Here is a 23,070-nt window from a genome sequence, read left to right on the forward strand (position 1 = left end):
GATGTAAATGCCTGAAGACGATCTCCAAATGAACACGTAAAAAGAAGTGCAACGTACTCAGCTTAATAATTTGACGTGTTGTAAGTCATATAAATAAGAGAAAAATAGTTCTATATGCTAATAATATTGAAGAATAGGCTAATTTTAAAGACAAAATTATCAGTCTAGAGAAGAATAGCAATTCATGTAAACATAATAGAATAAAATGCATTACGGGAAACTCCACAATGGGTTTCCCAGGTTACAGGTTTCTTATTAGTTTTATTGTGCTCACTGTCAGAACAGTAGAGAGATTTCACTGGAGAAGCAAGACATCCATTCACGTCGTTCGATTCTAATCATTAATCTATCCATTGAACACCTGATTGACACACAGGGAAATTTAATGTTCAACTAACGCAGAATGATATCGAGTACAACAGTTTTATGGGACTGAGTTTTAATACTCGCATACTTATTTTTTCAATCCATTCACGAACAGTGAGGAAAGTGGTTTATTTCGAATATATCTACAACATTACAAAATGCTATAAATGACAGTATGTATGTCAAGACAGTACACCGTCGTGGCAAATTATTACCGATATAAAGAAGAAATGCAAATAACATATCTTGACGTTTAATTTACTTCAGTTCTGTACCACACCTGACTAAAAATGCTAAGAAACCATCCACACGAATGATAAAATATTTCATTCACTTATACTAAGCTAAATCAGTTCTAAGCTTTGCTGTAGTTGTCTTTTACCTATGTCCCTTTGTAAAATTATAAAGCAAGAAAGTTGTCTTTTACCTATGTCCCTTTGTAAAATTATAAAGCAAGCAATCTGTGTTACGCTACATGTATTTGTCAAAATGCTCGTCAATAATGTTTCCGTAACTGGTAGATGCCTTCATGGTAGTTGCAACTTACCGAGTCCCCAACTTTGCGCAAAACGGGCACAGGATCAGTCTCATCTGAAAAAGAAGAAAAGACTTCAATAATTTTCGTTTTTATTATTAATCTGGATTGGCCCTGCTGTATACTCGTACTGAAAAAGAATGAAATATCGGCCGGCACATAAAGACCATGGCCAGGAGATTTCATATACGTGAGCTAAGTTGAACACAATTTTTCATCACGACTTTGAAAGAGTTAAACCACCACAATTTTCTAGAAGAAATTTGTCACTGTCTCGTAAAATTACAAGAATACATTCTATGCATAACGATTAGCATAGTGTTTGTTCACGATGCTTCAAAGATAATGAATTTTTGTGTGTTAATGATCTTCATTGTTTCTGTTGCTTTTAGGCAAAACGATTCAGTGAGGAAATTTTCATAAGTTGTTGTTTTGGAAGGAGCGGTGAAGGGAAAATGAAACAAGATAGGCAAAAATACTTGTTGATAGACGAAGCTAAACTGCAAAATAATTATATGTAGGCAATAATAACGGTAGGAGACAGAGAAATATGGAAAAACAACATTACGTCAAGAGTTGCCTTTTTGACAGAAAGCAATAAAAGTAATGGACAGAATAACATGACCTACTCGAACGAGTATGTTTAGATCACGGCCCTGCTCCAAACCTGCGTACAATAAATAATGCTTATCCAGGGTTCTCAAGGGAACCGGTAAACGCTTCTCTCGATAATTTTTCTACTGCGAAATCATGGGTGAGGTATTTCGAATCCCACTGCACTTTCTTGGAAATAAGGTTTGCATGATTGTGGGATGTTTGCAATGTAGTTAGCAATGTGCGTCGTATTTTATTAGTGTTTATCCATGTGCAGCTCTGAGTTAAAGATCAGCGTTTTTATCTACTTGATGTTTAAATGCATTGTTTTTTAAGTCACATAACCCACAATCGAATATCAGCATACCAAACAACAAATTATTATACTCCCATACATCTGATACACGTAACTGGAGTGAATCAAATGTACTAGAGCATAGTGACTGTTTTTCTGTACATGTAACACGTCAGCCTCAGTTTGCAAATAGAAACCAATCTTTACCCAGGTTTCAGCCGGAATAATTTGGCCTGTGACACTTAGCCATTAGAAGCAGGCCAAATCATTTTGGCTGAAACCTGGGTAAAGCTTGGTTTCTATTTACAACTGAGGCTGACGAGTTACATGTTCATTTATCACAGTTGCTGACAGGACTGCACAATGTCAAAAATTCTTATGTTTTTCTGTACTATGACTTGATTTTAATTTTAAATTATAGACTGTTTGATTTCGTGATACTTGGAAATTTGCGGCACTTTCTTTTAATCACCATGGGACAATGTATATAATACCGCATCAGATGGTAGCCCTAATGGGTCTAAACTAGTGATACATATTATATTACTGAGGATTATGGGCTAAATAGATATTTACACTTAAGAAAGCGAGTGCGAATATAGATTTAAAGAAAAATTTCGTAGCTTGTTTCTCTAGGGAAAAGATATGGAACCTGTGATGACAAATCGAGATGAGTTCGCAGTATCTGTCTTATGGGATCCACTGGAAAATGAGCTTTCATTAAATTTCTTTTAGTACTGAGGTATCCGTTTTGCTAACTTCAAATGCTTCCCGTTATGAATGAGGCAGAGAAACGCATTAACACAAATGCTTAATCCCAAACCATGAGGCAGCTTAAACTGTCGAAAATTCCTGCGATGTTGTAGTCCTCTGTGAGTGGTAATTTTCGCAGTCGTCAGCTGTTTTCTGAATAGCACGGTACAGTTACTTACGTAATACTTCGCATTACCAAATATTGCAAGTTTTAAAATACGTGTAGCAAAAAAGAGTTTGCTGACTCGCCATTATTACTTCGCAGACGTGCTTTGCTTCGCCTCATTATACGGTCGCTGAAGCTTCTAATGACTGCTGACGGAAACCGTACAGCAAGGTCGTCTGTAGCAGAGTGCCAATCACTGCAAATAACGCTAATTACCTCGGCACCAGGAAGCAAACGTCGGCATCCCAGAAGAGCAGGGTTAGCGGTATGTCAGCACTACGTCGGTTCTCGACTCTGTGTTCACGTCGTGTTGCAGTGACAGTTCTGTTCCTTGGTAACTACTTTCCATTGTATGCTGCTATTGAATGTTACATATTTATTATCATTTCTTTAAATGCTCCAGGCGAATGCTGCAGTTATTATTATTGTATTTTAATAGGGCACAGTATTTTAAAGAAGTGTATCGAAACCCTACTTAGAATATTTTCCTTTACCGTTTTCATATGTGTGTAGTAAATAATTTTTTTTTTCCACAAGAGTTTTTTTTCGTATAGATAATGAGCTCTTGGCTGTACTTCAGTATTTGATCAATGATTCAGTGTGTTCCTAGCATTTAAATGGGCTGTATATGTTGTTGTGGTCTTTAGTCCAGAGACTGGTGTGATGCAGCTCTCTGTGTTACTCTGTCCTGTGCAAGCTTCTTCATCTCCCAGTACCTACTGCAAACGACATCCTTCTGAATCTGCTTAGTGAATTCATCTCTTGGTCTATCTCTACGATTTTTACCCTCCACGCTGCCCTCCAATACTAAATTACGATTTTTACCCTCCACGCTGCCCTCCAATACTAAATTGGTGATCCCTTGATGCCTCAGAACATGCGCCACCAACCGATACCTTCTTCTAGTCAAGCTGTGCCACAAATTCCTCTTCTCCCCAGTTCTATTCAGTACCTCCTCATTAGTTACGTGATCTACCCACGTAATCTACAGCATTGTTCTGCAGCACTACATTTCGAAAGCTTCTATTCTTTTCTTGTCTAAACTATTTATCTTCCATGTTTCACTTCCATACATGTCTACACTCCATACAAATACTTTCAGAAACGACTTTCTGACACTTAAATCGATACTCTATGTCAACAAATTTCTCTTGTCCAGAACGCTTTCCTTGCCATTGCCAGTCTACATTTTATATCCTCTCTACTTCGACCATCATCAGTTATTTTGTTCCCCAAATAGCGAACCTCACTACTACGTTACGTGTCTCATTTCCAACCTATTTCCCTCAGCATCACCTGATATAATTCGACTACATTCCATTATCCTCGTTTTGCTTTTGTTGATGTTCATCTTATATCCTCCTTTCAAGACACTGTCCATTCCGCTCAACTGCTCTTCCATGTCCTTTGCTATCTCTGACAGAATTACAATTTCATCGGAAAAATCTCCAAGTCTTTATTTCTTCTCCATGGGTTTTAATTCCTACTCCAAATTTTTGTTATGTTTCCTTTACTGCGTGCTCCATATACAGATTGAATTACATTGGAGATAGGCTACAACCCTGCCTCACTCCCTTCCAAACCACTGCTTCCCTTTCATGCCCCTGGACTAATAACTACCGTCTGGTATTTGTACAAATTGTAAATAGCCTTTCGCTCTCTGTATTTGATCTCTGCCACCTTCAGAATTTGAAAGAGAGTATTCCGGTCAACATTGTCAAAAGCTTTCTCTTAAGTCTACAAATGATAGAAACGTAGGTTTGCCTTTCCTTAATCTATCTTCTAAGATAAGTCGTAGGATCAATATCTCCTCTCACGTTTCAACATTTCTACGGAATCCAAAGTGATCTTCCCCGAGGTCGACTTCTACCAGTTTATCCACTCGTCTGTAAAGAATTGGTGTTAGTATTTTGCAGCCGTAACTTATTAAACTGATAGTTAGGTAATTTTCACATCTGTCAAGACCTGCTTTCTTTGGGATTGGAATTATGATATTCTTCTTGAAGTCTGAGGGTATTTCGCCTGTCTCATACATCTTGCTCACGTGATGGTAGAGTTTTGTTAGGCCTGGCTCTCCCAAGGCTGTCAGTAGTTCTAATGGAATGGTGTCTATTCCCGGAGCCTCGTTTCGATTTAAGTCTTTCAGTACTCTGTCAAATTCTTCACGCAGTGTCTTATCTCCCATGTCCTCTTCATCTACGTCCTGTTCCATTTCCATAATACTGCTCTCAAGAACATCGCCCTTGTATAGACCTTCAATATACTCCTTCCATCTCTCTGCTTTCCCTTCTTTGCTTAGACCTAGTTTGCCATTTGAGCTCTAGATATTCACATAGGTGGTTCTCTTGTCTCCATAGGTCTCTTTACCTTTCCAGTAGGCAATATGTATCTTACTCCTAGTGATATATGCCTCTACATTCTTACATTTGTCCTCTAGCCACCGCTGTTTAGCCACTTTGCACTTCCTATAGATCTCATTTTTGAGACGTTTGTATTCCTTTTCGCCTGCTTCATTTACTGCATTTTTATATTTTCTCCTTTCATCAACTAATTTCAATATCTCTTCTGTTACCCAAGGATTTCTACTAGCCCTCGTCTTTTTACCGACTTGATCCTCTGCTGCCTTCACTATTTCATCTCTCAAAGCTACCCGTTCTTCTTCTACTGTATTTCTTTCCCCCGTTCTTCTCAACCGTTCCCTAATGTTCTCTCTGAAACTCACTAGAACCTCTGGTTCTTTCAGTTTATCGAGGTCCCATCTCCTTAAATCCCCATCTGTTTCTAGTTTTTCAGCTTTAATCTACAGTTCATAACCAATAAATTGTGGTCAGAGTCAACATCTTCCACTGGAAATGTCTTACAATTTAAAACTTGGTTCATAAATATCTGTCTTATCATTACGTAATCTATTTGGTACCTTCCACTGTCTCCAGGTCTCTTTCATGTATATAACCTTCTTTCATGATTCTTAAACCAAGTGTTGGCTATGATTATGTTATGCTGTGTGCAAATTTCGACCAGGCGGCTTCCTCTTTCATTCTTTATCCCCATTCCATATTCTCATACTACTTTTCCATCTCTTCCAACTATCGAATTCCAGTCTTCAATGACTATTAAATTTTCGCCTCCGTTCACTACCTGAATAATTTCTTTTATCTCATCATACATTTCTTCAATTTCTTCATGTGAGGAGCTAGTTGGCATATAAACTTGTACTGCTGTGGTAGGAGTGGGCTTCGGTCCATCTTGGCCACAATAATGCGTTCACTATGCTGTTCGTAGTAGCTTATCCGCGCCCCTATTTTTTTATTCATTATTAAACCTACTCCTGCATTACCCCTAATTTGATTTTGTATTTATAATACTGTATTCACCTGACGAGAAGTCTTGTTCCTCTTGCCGCCGAACTTCACTAATCCCCACTATATCTAATTTTAAACTATCCATTCCCTCTTTAAGTTTTCTAACCTATCTGCCCGATGAAGGGGTCTGACATTTCACTCTCCGATCCGTAGCACGCCAGTTTTCTTTCTTCTGATAACTATGTCCCCTTGAGTAGTCCTTGCCCGGAGATCCGAATGGGAGAAATTTTACGTCCGGAATGTATATCGTACGCAAATATAACGCAAATATTTACCAAATGATATCAATGCTTTATTTAGTTAATTTTCAAGATGTAGATGTAGATATTAAGCCCTGCTGGACCTAAACTAGAAGTCAAGCACCTTGTGTTCAGTTTCACATTTCTCATGGCCTGTTAAGGTGCACATTAATACAACGTCACTACAGCCCAACTGTACGAACACATCCACCTTAAAACAAAAAGAACGTTCACAGTTTGTTTCTTTATTGAAAAGCTGGTTAAAGAATTATGGTTCTTCGAATTCTTCCAGAAATGTTTTCTGCCCTCTGAAATCTTTCAAAAGACACACATTGTAAGCAATACCACTGAATGTAGAGCTATGTCAACGTCCTCGCCAGAAAAATTTTGTAGGTACATTCCGTCAGCATGTTCTGCCTCTAAAACTTCTTGAGAATCATTCCAGTTTTGTAGCGTTTTAACTTTTGGAATATCTGCACTGTGCAAAATAGATTATGATGTTTCCATTCATCTAGTACTCTGATTCCTAGATACCAATCTCGAAGGCAGCCAATCTTCACTTGAAACTGTCCTCAATATGTGAGACCGGCGTACATATAAGAGACTTATTTCTTCCAGGAAACGGACGGAAAATTACAGAGACTTCCCGCATATGTCAGACTAAAGGATGGAGTGGAACGATTTTAACTTCAAATAATCATGCAAACAGAGAAAATGTCTCTTACACTGCAACAATTTTTTGGAGACAATATCGCAAAATGAAAAGTGATATGAGAAGATGTTTCTGTGAATTGTCAGCACCTAATGAGATTTGTTACTCTAATAATAAATGTGGTAATTTTTATAGGATAATGTGAAGTTTCATAATCAGGTGAGAGCGTTGATAAACTTGTTTATTATCAACAAATTTGTTCAAAGTTTCAAGCAGATGTGAGGCGCAAACGTTTGTCGTGAGATATCCTAATGTGTTACTGTCATATATATGGGAGGTCGATAAAGATGAATACTGCGCATTGACAAACTGAACTGTGGGAATGCACAAGTGCTCGGTGGCATTTGTTGTAGGATACAACAAAATTAAATGTATTCGTGCCAACGCTGCCGATTTCACACGTTTCGTCAGCCCGGTTGACATATTTTATCACGTAATGGCCTATAAACTACTCTCCTATTGTATGCATCACTTATGAGGCTTTTGCTGAGTCCTCCTCTGATGTTGTTCTCTGGTATATTGGTCGGTGTACAGTAGCTTGTCCAGTTTTCCTTCCCTTTCCCCTTGATCCTGAATGTTGACCAGTACTTCATGAAAAAAAAAATCCCATTGAACCCTATCTTTCCCATGTCATCCGCTTCCCACATTATTTAAGTTATTTTATGTATATTCATTCTAATTTCTTTTCACTCTGTTTTCTCCTGATATTTTGTTTAGGCTCCAGTGCATTTCTTCCGTAGGTCTTCGCACCCGCCTTTCGCACCACCTTTTTTAGGTCTCAGCATTTTTCTCGGTATTTTACTCCCTTCTTTCGCTAGTTTTTCTGCGTCACACCTCTCTACCGTTATCCTCTCAGTCGCATATAGTACAGTAATCAGTGGATTGCAATGTATGATCTTTGCTTTCAATGAAATATTCTTTTTATTTTGATCGTACAGAACGCTGATCTTGCCTTCTTCACCATGCCTGTTGTTCCCCTCGTTGATGCTGTTTATTTATGTTCTGTCTGAGTTTGTCCTGTTTATGATTATTTTATGGTCAACGGGATGTAAAATTCCAGTGTTCCTTCCTTTCTTTTCCGAAAACGCTCAAGGATATACATACGAAATTCGCGTTTCGAAAAGTTGAAGTGTAATAAGGGTTTCTGTAGTTCTGGTGGCACCCAAGACTGAACACGGTTCTTCATTATATTCCACAGACAATGTGTCCGCGAAAAAGTAATGGCGACAGCGTTTAGGGACTCTCTGCGTATTGCCATCTCATCACTGGTACACACCTGCTCGCAGACCTACCTCAGATAAAAATGCATTATAACGCACGTATCACCAGTCCCTCCTGTTATTACACGACAACCTATCACCAGTTTAATATTTATCAGGAATGTATTATGAAACTGTCTAGTTAGTCTTTTAAGTGTCATTTATTTATTTTATGTCTGCATGTAAATCAAAATGCAAAGAACAATGTTATATGAAACTGGAATATTATTCTTTCTGTACAGTTGTATGTAACCTCCATACACTTTGAAGCTTTGGTTCGGTAGCGAACATTTTATCTATTTTAAAATTTATAAATAACAAATGAAGTCAGTCTAATTAGAAGGTGGGACTCAGCGGTGTTTAGACGGTCACAGGTGATATCTTTGATTATTAGTGAAGAATCAGTTGTATTTCTTAAGAAGGTGATTTATTATCAGTACTGTGTGGAAGGAGAAATTTGGAGACGAAAATTCGAAGTGCTGAGATGCAGTCAGCCTTAGTCGGGACTGGATGGGCGCAAGCGCGGAACTTATTAGTTGAAACATTAATTACACTCCTGGAAATGGAAAAAAGAACACATTGACACCGGTGTGTCAGACCCACTATACTTGCTCCGAACACTGCGAGAGGGCTGTACAAGCAATGATCACACGCACGGCACAGCGGACACACCAGGAACCGCGGTGTTGGCCGTCGAATGGCGCTAGCTGCGCAGCATTTGTGCACCGCCGCCGTCAGTGTCAGCCAGTTTGCCGTGGCATACGGAGCTCCATCGCAGTCTTTAACACTGGTAGCATGCCGCGACAGCGTGGACGTGAACCGTATGTGCAGTTGACGGACTTTGAGCGAGGGCGTATAGTGGGCATGCGGGAGGCCGGGTGGACGTACCGCCGAATTGCTCAACACGTGGGGCGTGAGGTCTCCACAGTACATCGATGTTGTCGCCAGTGGTCGGCGGAAGGTGCACGTGCCCGTCGACCTGGGACCGGACCGCAGCGACGCACGGATGCACGCCAAGACCGTAGGATCCTACGCAGTGCCGTAGGGGACCGCACCGCCACTTCCCAGCAAATTAGGGACACTGTTGCTCCTGGGGTATCGGCGAGGACCATTCGCAACCGTCTCCATGAAGCTGGGCTACGGTCCCGCACACCGTTAGGCCGTCTTCCGCTCACGCCCCAACATCGTGCAGCCCGCCTCCAGTGGTGTCGCGACAGGCGTGAATGGAGGGACGAATGGAGACGTGTCGTCTTCAGCGATGAGAGTCGCTTCTGCCTTGGTGCCAATGATGGTCGTATGCGTGTTTGGCGCCGTGCAGGTGAGCGCCACAATCAGGACTGCATACGACCGAGGAACACAGGGCCAACACCTGGCATCATGGTGTGGGGAGCGATCTGCTACACTGGCCGTACACCACTGGTGATCGTCGAGGGGACACTGAATAGTGCACGGTACATCCAAACCGTCATCGAGCCCATCGTTCTACCATTCCTAGACCGGCAAGGGAACTTGCTGTTCCAACAGGACAATGCACGTCCGCATGTATCCCGTGCCACCCAACGTGCTCTAGAAGGTGTAAGTCAACTACCCTGGCCAGCAAGATCTCCGGATCTGTCCCCCATTGAGCATGTTTGGGACTGGATGAAGCGTCGTCTCACGCGGTCTGCACGTCCAGCACGAACGCTGGTCCAACTGAGGCGCCAGGTGGAAATGGCATGGCAAGCCGTTCCACAGGACTACATCCAGCATCTCTACGATCGTCTCCATGGGAGAATAGCAGCCTGCATTGCTGCGAAAGGTGGATATACATTGTACTAGTGCCGACATTGTGCATGCTCTGTTGCCTGTGTCTATGTGCCTGTGGTTATGTCAGTGTGATCATGTGATGTATCTGACCCCAGGAATGTGTCAATAAAGTTTCCCCTTCCTGGGACAATGAATTCACGGTGTTCTTATTTCAATTTCCAGGAGTGTATTTGGAGGAAAGTAGAACAGTGTTAGTAGCGGTGGAAAGTGGAGGAGTTTGAGAAGGCCACAGAGACAGCGCATGGAAACGGAGAACTCATTAATTACTTCACGAAACGAGAAGAAGTCAGAATTTCTTAGAACATGATTGTCTCGATATTGTTGCAATAACTCACCGACTAATTCCGATTTTCGATACACAAGAGGATTTCGCAAGAATTGAAGAATTTTGAAAAAAGGTAGAGAAACAAGAGCCAAGAATTTCAAGAGAGTGCTTTTTGGAGAAGACATCGTGAGGTGGCAGCTAGTGTTACACTAAGGAGCTAATCATTTGAAATATCGTATCAAGGGAACGTAAATGCCCCGTTAGCTCCTCAGGCAATATCGCGGACTATTTTCTGTGTTATTTCTGACAGAAGAGAGACTGGTTTAACCCGCTCTATGGATTGTATTAACAAGTAAGAGAGGAGACTGACATCTATTGTTTGATGTATCGAACTGCAAGCGACTTCAGAAGTTATACTACTCGGTGTAGCGGTCTAAGCTTCTGTTTTGAGTGAAAATTAATGAACAGACGACATGTCAGTTAAAATACGTAGTTAGGCAGCCGTCCACTGTTAAACTTAAAACCGTGTCTTGCCAACCCGACATAACGCAGTCTGGCATCGGCCACGTGACGATGCACCAGAGCAGCAGAGGAAATTTATTTGCATTTGGGCATTTAATCTTCCGATCAGCGAGATAGGAGCCGCCACGTGGTTGTGGCCCAGCGTTCATCGAAAACAGCAGCAACGCGACGGCGCCAAAGAGGTCGGACATAAAATATGAAAATCCCAATGTTTTCCACACCAATGCCATCTTTGTTTCCCAACGTGTGAAAACAACATTTTTAATATATCGTTCCGTAATTATTACAGATTTACGAACAGTACTGAACATTCAATGTGCTGAAGTGAAACGAAATGATTGTATGGCACTGTTGGCCGGTTTCGGCCGCCTTGTTGTAAGTCTTATTTCATGTGGCGCCACATTGTGCGACTTGCGCGTCGATGATGAGGATAACACAACACCCAGTCCACGGCTGGGAATAGAACCCGGACCCGCTGCATGGGTTAGCAGCTTACAGCTCTCTCGCAGATAGAATTTGTAGTCTCTAGTATAATTATAACTGTGTAAAAGCTGCAGGTTGTGATTCATGTATGATGTAACTCCACCATTCGACTTGGAAAGTGTAGCAACGTTAACATTTGATAGGGATGTACTAGAACCGTTTGAAAGCAACTCTTATGCATACCAAGAACGGGACGGAGGAGAGCGCCTAACGTGACACAACAAATACATGACGCTCAATTTGCAGCAACGATGAATGTTAGACTTTTTTCGGAATTGTTTTTGTCATTCATGCCTTTGTCATTCATTGCCTTAAGTGTCATTTTGTAGTACGGGAAACCAACTCTTGATAAGCTTTCCATTTCCGTACAGAATCAATTTTTCAATAGTTCGTGTAATGTCAATAAATCTGATGTGAATATGTAACTAAATATCGAATAACCGACCCACGTCGGAAGCGATTGCATAAAACATAACTGATATACTTCGTAGGCTTTGTCAATTGTAAATAATTAACCTTTTAGTAAACAATTATTATTTCGTGAGAGTGCTACTTAGCCAGTTTCAGACTAATGTACGAGAAAAGTTGGCGGCATGACGATTTCCTAGGTATATCGATACTAATTTGAAGCATCCTGTATTAAGCTGAATCTCGTAAGGGGTGTAACGGGTGTAGCAGTGATGAAGGTTCATTCGTGACTACGTTGTGTTCCAATGTGCTAACGTTTACAACAAAACATCGATCGCTTAATATTGGTGCATTAGAGATAGTGATGTGAGCATATTATGTTTGTCATATTCAGATACGTAGAAGAGTTTTGGGCGTACGTCAACGACTTCAAACTTACGAAATTACAGCACTTCAAAAGAAAACGTCTTTTGCATGCTGCACATTAAAATTTTTTTATTTATTTTGAGCTCCCAGAATCCTTTCACTTTAGCTGCAGGACATCTTCGGTTGGTTGGTTCAAATGGCTCTGAGCACTATGGGACTCAACTGCTGTGGTCATCAGTCCCCTAGAACTTAGAACTACTTAAACCTAACTAACCTAAGGACATCACACACATCCATGCCCGAGGCAGGATTCGAACCTGCGACCGTAGCAGTCGCATGGTTCTGGACTGCGCGCCTAGAACCGCGAGACCACCGCGGCCGGCTCGGTTGGTTGTCAGATCGGCGTCTAATTCATTATTTTTACGCCAAACCCTACCGCCATGAACCATGGACCTTGCCGTTGGTGGGGAGGCTTGCGTGCCTCAGCGATACAGATGGCCGTACCGTAGGTGTAACCACAACGAAGGGGTATCTGTTGAGAGGCTAGAAAAACGTGCGGTTCCTGAAGAGGGGCAGCAGCCTTTTCAGTAGTTAGAGGGGCAACAGTCTAGATGATTGACTGATCTGGCCTTGTAACACTAACCAAAACGGCCTTGCTGTGCTGGTACTGCGAACGGCTGAAAGCATGGGGAAACTACAGCCGTAATTTTTTCCGAGGGCATGCAGATTTACTGTATGGTTAAATGATGATGGCGTCCTCTTGGGTAAAATAGTCCCCCATTCGGATCTCCGGACGGGGACTACTCAAGAGGACGTCGTTACCAGGAGGAAGAAAATTGGCGTTCTACGGGTCGGAGCGTGGAATGTCAGATCCCTTAATCGGGCAGGTAGGTTAGAAAATTTAAAAAGGGAAATGGATAGGTTGAAGGCAGATATAGTGGGAATTAGTGAAGTTCGGTGGCAGGAGGAACAAGACTTCTCGTCAGGTGAATACAGGGTTATAAATACAAAATCAAATAGGGGTAATGCAGGAGTAGGTTTAATAATGAATAAAAAAAATAGGGGTGCGGGTAAGCTACTACAAACAGCATAGTGAACGCATTATTGTGGCCAAGATAGACACGAAGCCCACGCCTACCACAGTAGTACAAGTTTATATGCCAATAAGCTCTGCAGATGATGAAGAAATTGATGAAATGTATGATGAAATAAAAGAAATTATTCAGATAGTGAAGGGAGACGAAACTTTAATAGTCATGGGTGAATGGAATTCGAGAGTAGGAAAAGGGAGAGAAGGAAACATAGTGGGTGAACATGGATTGGGGGAGAGAAATGAAAGAGGAAGCCGCCTCGTAGAATTTTGCACAGAGCATAACTTAAACATAGCTAACACTTGGTTCAAGAATCATAAAAGAAGGTTGTATACATGGAAGAATCCTGGAGATACTAGAAGATATCAGATACATTATATAATGGTAAGACAGAGATTTAGGAACCATGTTTTAAATTGTAATACATTTCCAGGGGCAGATGTGGACTCTGAGCACAATCTATTGGTTCAGAGTTTCAGGGAGAGCATAAGGGAACAATTGACAGGAATGGGGGACAGAAATACAGTAGAAGAATAATGGGTAGCTTTGAGGGATGGAGAAGTGAAGGCAGCAAAGGATCAGGTAGGTAAAAAGACGAGGGCTAGTAGAAATCCTTGGGTAACAGCAGAAATATTTAATTTAATTGATGAAAGGAGAAAATATAAAAACGCAGTAAATGAAGCAGGCAAAAAGGAATACAACCGTCTCAAAAATGAGATCGACAGGAAGTGCAAAATGACTAAACAGGGATGATTAGAGGACAAATGTAAAGAAGTAGAGGATTATCTGACTAGGGGTAAGATAGATACTGCCTACAGGAAAATTAAAGAGACCTTTGGAGAAAAGAGAGCCACTTGTATGAATATCAAGAGCTCAGATGGAAACCCAGTTCTAAGCAAAGAAGGGAAAGCAGAAAGGTGGAAGGAGTATATAGAGGGTCTATACAAGGGCGATTTAATTGAGGACAATCTTATGGTAATGGAAGAGGATGTAGATGAAGATGAAATGGGAGATACGATACTGCGTGAAGAGTTTGACAGAGCACTGAAAGACCTGAGTCGAAACAAGGCCCCGGGAGTAGACAACATTCCATTGGAACTGCTGACGGCCTTGGGAGAGCCAGTCCTGACAAAACTCTACCATCTGGTGAGCAAGATGTATGAGACAGGCGAAATACTCTCAGACTTCAAGAAGGATATAATAATTCCAATCCCAAAGAAAGCAGGTCTCGACAGATGTGAAAATTACCGAACTAATAAGTCACTGCTGCAAAATACTAACACCAATTATTTACAGACGAATGGATAAACTGGTAGAAATCGACCTCGGGGAACATCAGGTTGGATTCCGTAGAAATGCTGGAACGTGAGAGGAGATATTGATCCTACGACTTATCTCAGAAGATAGATTAAGGAAAGGCAAACCTACATTTCTAGCATTTGTAGACTTAGAGAAAGCTTTTGACAATGTTGATTGGAATACTCTCTTTCAAATTCTAAAGGTGGCAGGGATAAAATACAGGGAGCGAAATGCTATTTACAATTTGTACAGAAACCAGATGGCAGTTATGAGAGTCGAGGGGCATGAAAGGGAAGCAGCGGTTGGGAAGGGAGTGAGACAGGGTTGTAGCCTGTCCCCGATGTTATTCAATCTGTATATTGAGCAAGCAGTAAATGAAAACAAAAGAAAAATTCGGAGTAGGTATTAAAGTCCATGGAGAAGAAATAAAAACTTTGAGGTTCGTCGATGACATTGTAATTCTGTCAGAGACAACAAAGAACTTGGAAGAGTAGTCGAACGGAATGGGCACTGTCTTGAAAGGAGGATATAAGATGAACATCAACAGAAGCAAAACGAGGATAATGGAATGTAGTCGAACTAAGTCGGGTGATGCTGAGGGAATTAGATTAGGAAATGACACACTTAAAGTAGTAAAGGAGTTTTGCTATTTGGGGAGCAAAATAACTGATGACGGTCGAAGTAGAGAGTATATAAAATGTAGACTGGCAATGGCAAGGAAAGCGTTTCTGAAGAAGAGAAATTTGTTAACATCGAGTATTAATTTAAGTGTCAGGAAGTCGTTTCTGAAAGTATTTGTATGGAGTGTAACCATGTATGGAAGTGAAACATGGACGATAAATAGTTTGGACAAGAAGAGAATAGAAGCTTTCGAAATGTGGTGCTACAGAAGAATGCTGAAGATTAGATGGGTAGATCACATAACTAATGAGGAAGTATTGAATAGGATTGGGGAGAAGAGAAGTTTGTGGCACAGATTGACTAGATGAAGGGATCGGTTGGTAGGACATGTGTTGAGGCATCAAGGGATCACCAATTTAGTATTGGAGGGCAGCGTGGAGGGTAAAAATCGTAGAGGGAGACCAAGAGATGAATACACTAAGCAGATTCAGAAGGGTGTAGGTTGCAGTAAGTACTGGGAGATGAAGAATCTTGCACAGGATAGAGTAGCATGGAGAACTGCGTCAAACCATTCTCAGGACTGAAGACAAAAACAACAACAATATTACGCCAAACAGCTTTCTCTCAAGTGCTGCTGAAAAATTGCCAGCAGGAAAAACTTTATTTTAAACTTAATTAAAATCTGTGAAACAGTCTTAGTTAGTTCCACTGACACAGTAATGGTGCTGACAGGTAGTTCAGAGTCAGTAGTTAGGACCATTTCAGGATAAGCTAGGATTATTAACATGTCACCACGCACCCTGTTTATCTGATTTAACGTCTTGTCCCTTTTTAAAGTTTCCTAATCTCAAAGGAAGGCTCATACAGCATACTTTTCCTCATGAAGTGATTATCTACAATGTACACAAGCAAAAAGGCGTGCAGAAAAGTAATGTCTCCGAATTTTTATGTGAAAATTCTTAAGGCTTTTTGAATAAAACAAACGTTATTAACTTTCTACATTTTTATTCTTCATTTCTACGTATTTATTTCTCAAAATAGTCACCCTGGTGACGAACGCACTTCTCCCAACATGAGACCAGTTGGTTTATACCGTCACTGTAGAATGTTTGACTTATTGACGATGGCGCAACCTCACATCTGCTTGTACCGATTCACAACTATCGATCTGAACTCTTCGAAGGCGTTGTTTAATTTTTGGAAACAGATGAAAATCGGATGGGTCCAAGTCGCGAGTGCATGGAGGGTGACCGACAACAGTGGACCCAAGTCGTAGGAATGTTGCAGGCGTCGCAGTGCTCGTGTGTGGCCTGGCCAGGTCATGCTGAAGGAGAGGGAGCTCCACGTGTGGACGAACTCTTGGAATATAAAACTCGATTGCACCAAGCTGTTTCTCACGCACCGACAATCACTGAGCTGACAGAAGTCGTGCGATAACTCCAAATATCGGGTCGGACCTCCTATTGCCCGGTGTAGTGGAGCAACTCGAGCTGACATGGACTCAACAAGTCGTTTGACACCTGCAGCATACTGAACCATGCTCCCTCTATAATCCACAATAGCAAGAGTGTTGCCTTGCAGGATTTTATGCACGCACTAACCAGTAGATTATGTCCCATATATGTTCGATGGGATTCATATCGGGCGCTGGCAAAATCAGTCGCACGGACGGTTGAGAATGTTCTTCAAACAAATCGCGAACAACTGTGGCCCGGTGAAGTGGCACAGTGTCATCCATAAATATTCCATTATTGTTTGGGAACATGAAGTCCATGAATAGCTGCAAATGGTCTCCAACTAGCTGGACATAACCATTCCCAGTCAACAATCGGTTCAGATGGACCCACACCATTACCAAACCACCACCAGCTTGCACAGTGCCTTGTTGACAACTTGGGTCCATGCCTTCGTGGGGTCTGCGGCGCATTCGAACCCTACCATCAGCTCTGACCAACTGAAATCTGGACTCATATGACCTGGCAACCATTTACCAGTCGTCTAGGATCCAACCGATATGCCCACAAGCTCAGGAGAGGCGCTGCAGACGATGTCGTGCTGTTAGCAAAGGCACGCGCGTCTGTTGTCTGCTGCCACAGCCAAATTTCGCCGCACTGTAGTATCCAAATTACGCTAGATGTTTTTAACGATGCGCTAGTTGAAGATAAAAATATATATATCTATTACGCCAAGTGATAGACGAAAGTTCGAAACGCAAACTGGTGTAAATACTTCTGAAAGTAAATTAAAAGTTTACAGTTAACTCGCATACTTCGTATTGTCCTCATCATTGCTAAAGGTTGTCGCCTAAAATAGTTGAACAAAAGCTGCAAAAGTGCTGCTAATGCTAAGCCAGAGCACGGCGGAAGGGCGTTACCCAGGCCAGGCAGGTGTCGGACAATAAGGGCAGCCGGTGGGGTGGCGCAACGCGGGCGGCATCTGCATTGCTGATGAGTCGGGCTGGCAGCACGCCGCGCCACGCTTAGTCGCACCTCGTGGTGAGTCGGCCCACTGTTCCCAGTGGCACAGTTCAGTGGCTGCAGTAGAGAGACAGAGAGAGAGTCCCTTCCTTTGAACCAAAGTGACCATTTAATTGTTTGCTTATCATCATTTGGACCACTCTAGAGATCACAAATCAACACAGTTTATCAGTGATTATCCGTTATAATCATCGAAGGAAGAGACCACAAAGGATGCTAACTGCCAGTGCACAGTTTAAAAATGGTAGTGGTGGAGCTGGGTATCTTCTGGTGCAATGGACCCATTGTTTTTACACTCCTGGAAACTGAAATAAGAACACCGTGAATTCATTGTCCCAGGAAGGGGAAACTTTATTGACACATTCCTGGGGTCAGATACATCACATGATCACACTGACAGAACCACAGGCACATAGACACAGGCAACAGAGCATGCACAATGTCGGCACTAGTACAGTGTATATCCACCTTTCGCAGCAATGCAGGCTGCTATTCTCCCATGGAGACGATCGTAGAGATGTTGGATGTAGCCCTGTGGAACGGCTTGCCATGCCATTTCCACCTGGCGCCTCAGTTGGACCAGCGTTCGTGCTGGACGTGCAGACCGCGTGAGACGACGCTTCATCCAGTCCCAAACATGCTCAATGGGGGACAGATCCGGAGATCTTGCTGGCCAGGGTAGTTGACTTACACCTTCTAGAGCACGTTGGGTGGCACGGGATACATGCGGACGTGCATTGTCCTGTTGGAACAGCAAGTTCCCTTGCCGGTCTAGGAATGGTAGAACGATGGGTTCGATGACGGTTTGGATGTACCGTGCACTATTCAGTGTCCCCTCGACGATCACCAGTGGTGTACAGCCAGTGTAGGAGATCTCTCCCCACACCATGATGCCGGGTGTTGGCCCTGTGTGCCTCGGTCGTATGCAGTCCTGATTGTGGCGCTCACCTGCACGCCGCCAAACACGCATACGACCATCATTGGCACCAAGGCAGAAGCGACTCTCATCGCTGAAGACGACACGTCTCCATTCGTCCCTCCATTCACGCCTGTCGCGACACCACTGGAGGCGGGCTGCACGATGTTGGGGCGTGAGCGGAAGACGGCCTAACGGTGTGCGGGACCGTAGCCCAGCTTCATGGAGACGGTTGCGAATGGTCCTCGCCGATACCCCAGGAGCAACAGTGTCCCTAATTTGCTGGGAAGTGGCGGTGCGGTCCCCTACGGCACTGCGTAGGATCCTACGGTCTTGGCGTGCATCCGTGCGTCGCTGCGGTCCGGTCCCAGGTCGACGGGCACGTGCACCTTCCGCCGACCACTGGCGACAACATCGATGTACTGTGGAGACCTCACGCCCCACGTGTTGAGCAATTCGGCGGTACGTCCACCCGGCCTCCCGCATGCCCACTATACGCCCTCGCTCAAAGTCCGTCAACTGCACATACGGTTCACGTCCACGCTGTCGCGGCATGCTACCAGTGTTAAAGACTGCGATGGAGCTCCGTATGCCACGGCAAACTGGCTGACACTGACGGCGGCGGTGCACAAATGCTGCGCAGCTAGCGCCATTCGACGGCCAACACCGCGGTTCCTGGTGTGTCCGCTGTGCCGTGCGTGTGATCATTGCTTGTACAGCCCTCTCGCAGTGTCCGGAGCAAGTATGGTGGGTCTGACACACCGGTGTCAATGTGTTCTTTTTTCCATTTCCAGGAGTGTATGTAAACGAAATGACCACTGGGCCTGGGGTACTTACATTAACAAATCAATTTGTTATGTTTATACAAGCATAATTTATGACACTAATGTTAACAAGCTAGGTTATTGTAACTTTACAGTCTTACGTATGTTTACATAAGTACATAAGTCTAGTTCCTGACCAAATTCCTTTAGCCTAATTTTAATTACCATAATGTGTGACCCAAAATGGTTGCCTTTGTCCTTCCCCTCTCCTATAGTCCAGCTGGCTGATGGAAGCATTATCCTATTGTTGGGATTTGAACCCCATCACCAGTCTCCTCCCCCCCCCCCCCCCTCCCCGCCCTCCATCACCTCCACTGCCACACATCCTGCTACGGTAGCCATCATGGCCTCTTCATTCGGGTTCTGTACATCAGTTGATTGCCGTGAAGCATCAGCAGCAGCAGAGATCAGCCACTACCTAACGAAGACATAGTAAAAAGAAGAAGAAGACTGCCACATTTGAATGTAATACGAGGGATGGAACTGTAATAGTGGCAACTATTTATTTATAGATACGTGTTTCAAAGTTTTACTGACGTTCAGAGTAGTCACCAGCATTGTGTATAACCCGTTACCAGCGATGTGGAAGTCGTAGGATACCCTTAGCAGTGCCAGATGTGTTGACAGTTCGAGCCATGTGGTCTATTGCTCGATTTCTGAACTGAAGGAAACACTTCACGGCATTCGCTTGAGTACTGCTACAAATTCGTCGGGCGATAGACCGCGCCACTCGAACTGTCAACAAAACTGGCCCTGCTAAGAGTATTCTACAACTTCCACATCGCTGGCAACGGGTTATAAACAATGCTGCTTCTAATAATAATAATAATAATAATAATAATAATAAACTGTCGAAAAACATTAGATCATTCTTTTAAAAAATTTCTAATTCACTCAAGATTTATTGTTGGAACAGTGCAGATCGAGAATAGATTGCATTTACAGATCAATAGCACAAGCAGTTCTGAGGTATCAGGTATTGACCCATATTAGTACGTGGCGTAGCCTACACGGGCGGCAGTGCAACGCTGACTTCGACATCCAGTCGAATGTGCGGATGGCGAATATTGTCCTCAGATATGTTATTCCACGCCTGCCTGCTCGACCTGTTCTGTAAGAGTTGTTGGTTGCCAAGTCGCACAAGCCACTGTTCGTCCCATCATATTCCACATGTGCTTGCTTGGAGACAAGTCCGGAGATCATACTGGCCAGGGAAGTTGCTGCACGTCTTATGGAACACGATGAGTTTCACAGACAGTGTGTGGGCGAACATTATCCTGTTCGAAAACGCATCACCTTCCTGTTCAAAGAATGTGTTTTACAACATTATTCATGTAACTTATTGTGGTTAGTGCCCCCTCCAGAAACAGCAAAAGTGAACGACGGTAGTAGCTTACCTCATCACAGACCATAAGGCCTGGCGTGGGGCAGTGTGTCTTGTGTATTAGACAGTGTCCACCAGGTCTACATAGTGTGTATAGAGGACCTTCATTTGCGTGCAGGCAGAATCTGCTTAAATTTCTAAAGACCACAGCGCGCCATTTCATCTTCTAAGTGATCCTCAGGCAACACCAGTCGAGACGTGCACGTCGATGATGTGGTGTGACTGGAAAATAAGCTAGAGGTGTGGGTGCCTGTTATCCCACTGTTGATGATTGATTCGCACGTCGATGCTGTGGCGTGAGTGGAAGACGGGCTAGAAGTGTGCATACCCATATTCGCACTGCTAATAACCGGTTCGCAACAGTTGGTGTTTCTGACACCTCCCGGCTCACAAGCCCTCTTGCCTGCGCCGTGGTAGCTGTAGGATCTGCCACTGTTACCTTTACAACATAACTATCCTGGTGGGTGTCTGTGCAATGTGGAGGTCCAAAAACTCGTCTACACGTCTACGTGACAACTGATAGCAGCATAGTTGCACAACTGACGTAGCATGTCCAATATGTGTGACAATTCTCCGAATGGATCATCCCGCCACACGGAAGACCACAAATTGATGTCTTTCGAACTCGCGCAGTTGGCTATAGGAAGTAGGAGTGCGTCTCCTTGACATGGTTGCCTGGTTGCTTCACACTTCTGCACCACACTGAACTTTCTGGCTGTGAGTGTGGGCTCAGGTAGCGCTCTGGTAGCTAATGCCACTACGCTATCTGTTGGCTGACGACGTCAAAACCGTCATCAGCACATCTGTTATCCGTCAGGTGGCATACACCGTCATAGGATCAAAATCGACATTGTCTTTCCAGGCGTACTATTTTTTTTTCTGGAAGTGTAATAATAGTGACATTAACAAACACACAATTTATTTCTACGTGTAGAAAAGCGAGTTCTGACAGAGAGAAATTTCGGATCAACAGCCAAGTGCTTTTCGAAATGAAAAATGTCTAGCTGGAAAGATGGCAATCGGACTCTTGTAATTCTTTATATTTGTGACCCATCAAGTTCTGGATTCAGTTAGCAATGGCCAAAACAATTAGGTTCAATTCTAAAAAATTCTCGAGAAAGTCGACTTTGAATTTTTTTGGTGGGCCTTATGGTTTTGTGGTAGAACGCTCGCCTACGAGTCGAGCGGGTGGGGCTCCAGTCCCATCGGACGCATGTTTTTTAAGAATGATGCATGTTCTACGAGAATTTGAGTGAAGGGTAAAATGTATAAAGAAGCAAAAAGGTCGGTAGCACTCGAGACTGTTAGTCTTGTTTCGGTCATTATTTTTCTCGTATTTTCCGTTCAGATCTACTATATACATCAAGTAAATATAGAATTTATCAAAAATACGCTAATTAACACACATCTAGTTGTCATTTTTATGAGAAATACACGTATTCATATTTTTAATTACATATAGCACACAAAATATAGTTTCTTAATTACTAACCTTTTATAAAAGATTGTTATTGAAACTCGTTTCAATAAAAAAATAATAATTATTTTCGTCCTTACGTATTTTCTATTTCAAGGAAACTTTTGTAGATCATGCACAATTGTTAAAAATTAAAGACCGACACCGAACCGAACGCAGACCGCCCACGTTGCACGGAAACACTCTACCACAGTGCTACATGGCCCATCGACAAACCTGGCCGCGGATCTCTGAATATAAGACGCTCAAAAAATTTTCTCGATGATGTTTCAGAGTTACGTGGAACGGCTCTATCTGGCTGATATTTGAGTTCTGAACTTCATGTACGATAAATATGAAAAAATACACATATCCTTGATAGTTGCAATGCTGTAATTGGGAGGGGGGAGGGTGTGTACAGTAACAAAGGCTGACTTATTTTCTTTTGGTAGGTATTACATTAACTGTCCTCTTAAGTAAGAGATGTTATTTAATTCTTTGATACAATGGAGGAGATCATCTTCCGTCGGGCACCTGCTACTGGCATTGACTGACAAAGCTGCCGGGTGATGGAACGGGACAGGAAGTATTCTCCTCTGATAGGAGGGAGAGTTTCTCCCGGTTGTTCACACAACAGCCTTACTGTCGAGAAGAAAAAATAAGGGACCGTATGTATTGATAAGGTGGTAGATGAGGAAGTGTGTGGGTATTTCTGAGCTTGTGCACACGTAATCAGGATAGTAATAAAGATGAAATTAGATCCAAATGTCGAATGTCACTAGTTCCTATTGCCTTGGGCTTTTTTAGAAGATCTTGCGGGGTAACCTCACACAGGTTTACTTTTAGAATATGATGAATATGGCCTTGAATT

The 23,070-nt window shown here is 42.8% G+C and overlaps 1 protein-coding gene across 1 annotated transcript in view; it reads right to left on the reverse strand.

Annotated features, from left to right (window-relative positions):
• LOC126251612 (chymotrypsinogen 2-like) overlaps positions 1-23,070 on the reverse strand; it is a 392,513-nt gene that overhangs the window by 288,166 nt on the left and 81,277 nt on the right. The window contains exon 2 of the mRNA XM_049952152.1: positions 914-957. Within this exon, the coding sequence (XP_049808109.1) occupies positions 914-957 (44 nt within the window). The remainder of the gene's footprint in view (positions 1-913; positions 958-23,070) is intronic.

This window comes from Schistocerca nitens, chromosome 4 (assembly GCF_023898315.1).
Source record: "Schistocerca nitens isolate TAMUIC-IGC-003100 chromosome 4, iqSchNite1.1, whole genome shotgun sequence".
In the NCBI taxonomy this organism is placed as follows: domain Eukaryota; kingdom Metazoa; phylum Arthropoda; class Insecta; order Orthoptera; family Acrididae; genus Schistocerca; species Schistocerca nitens.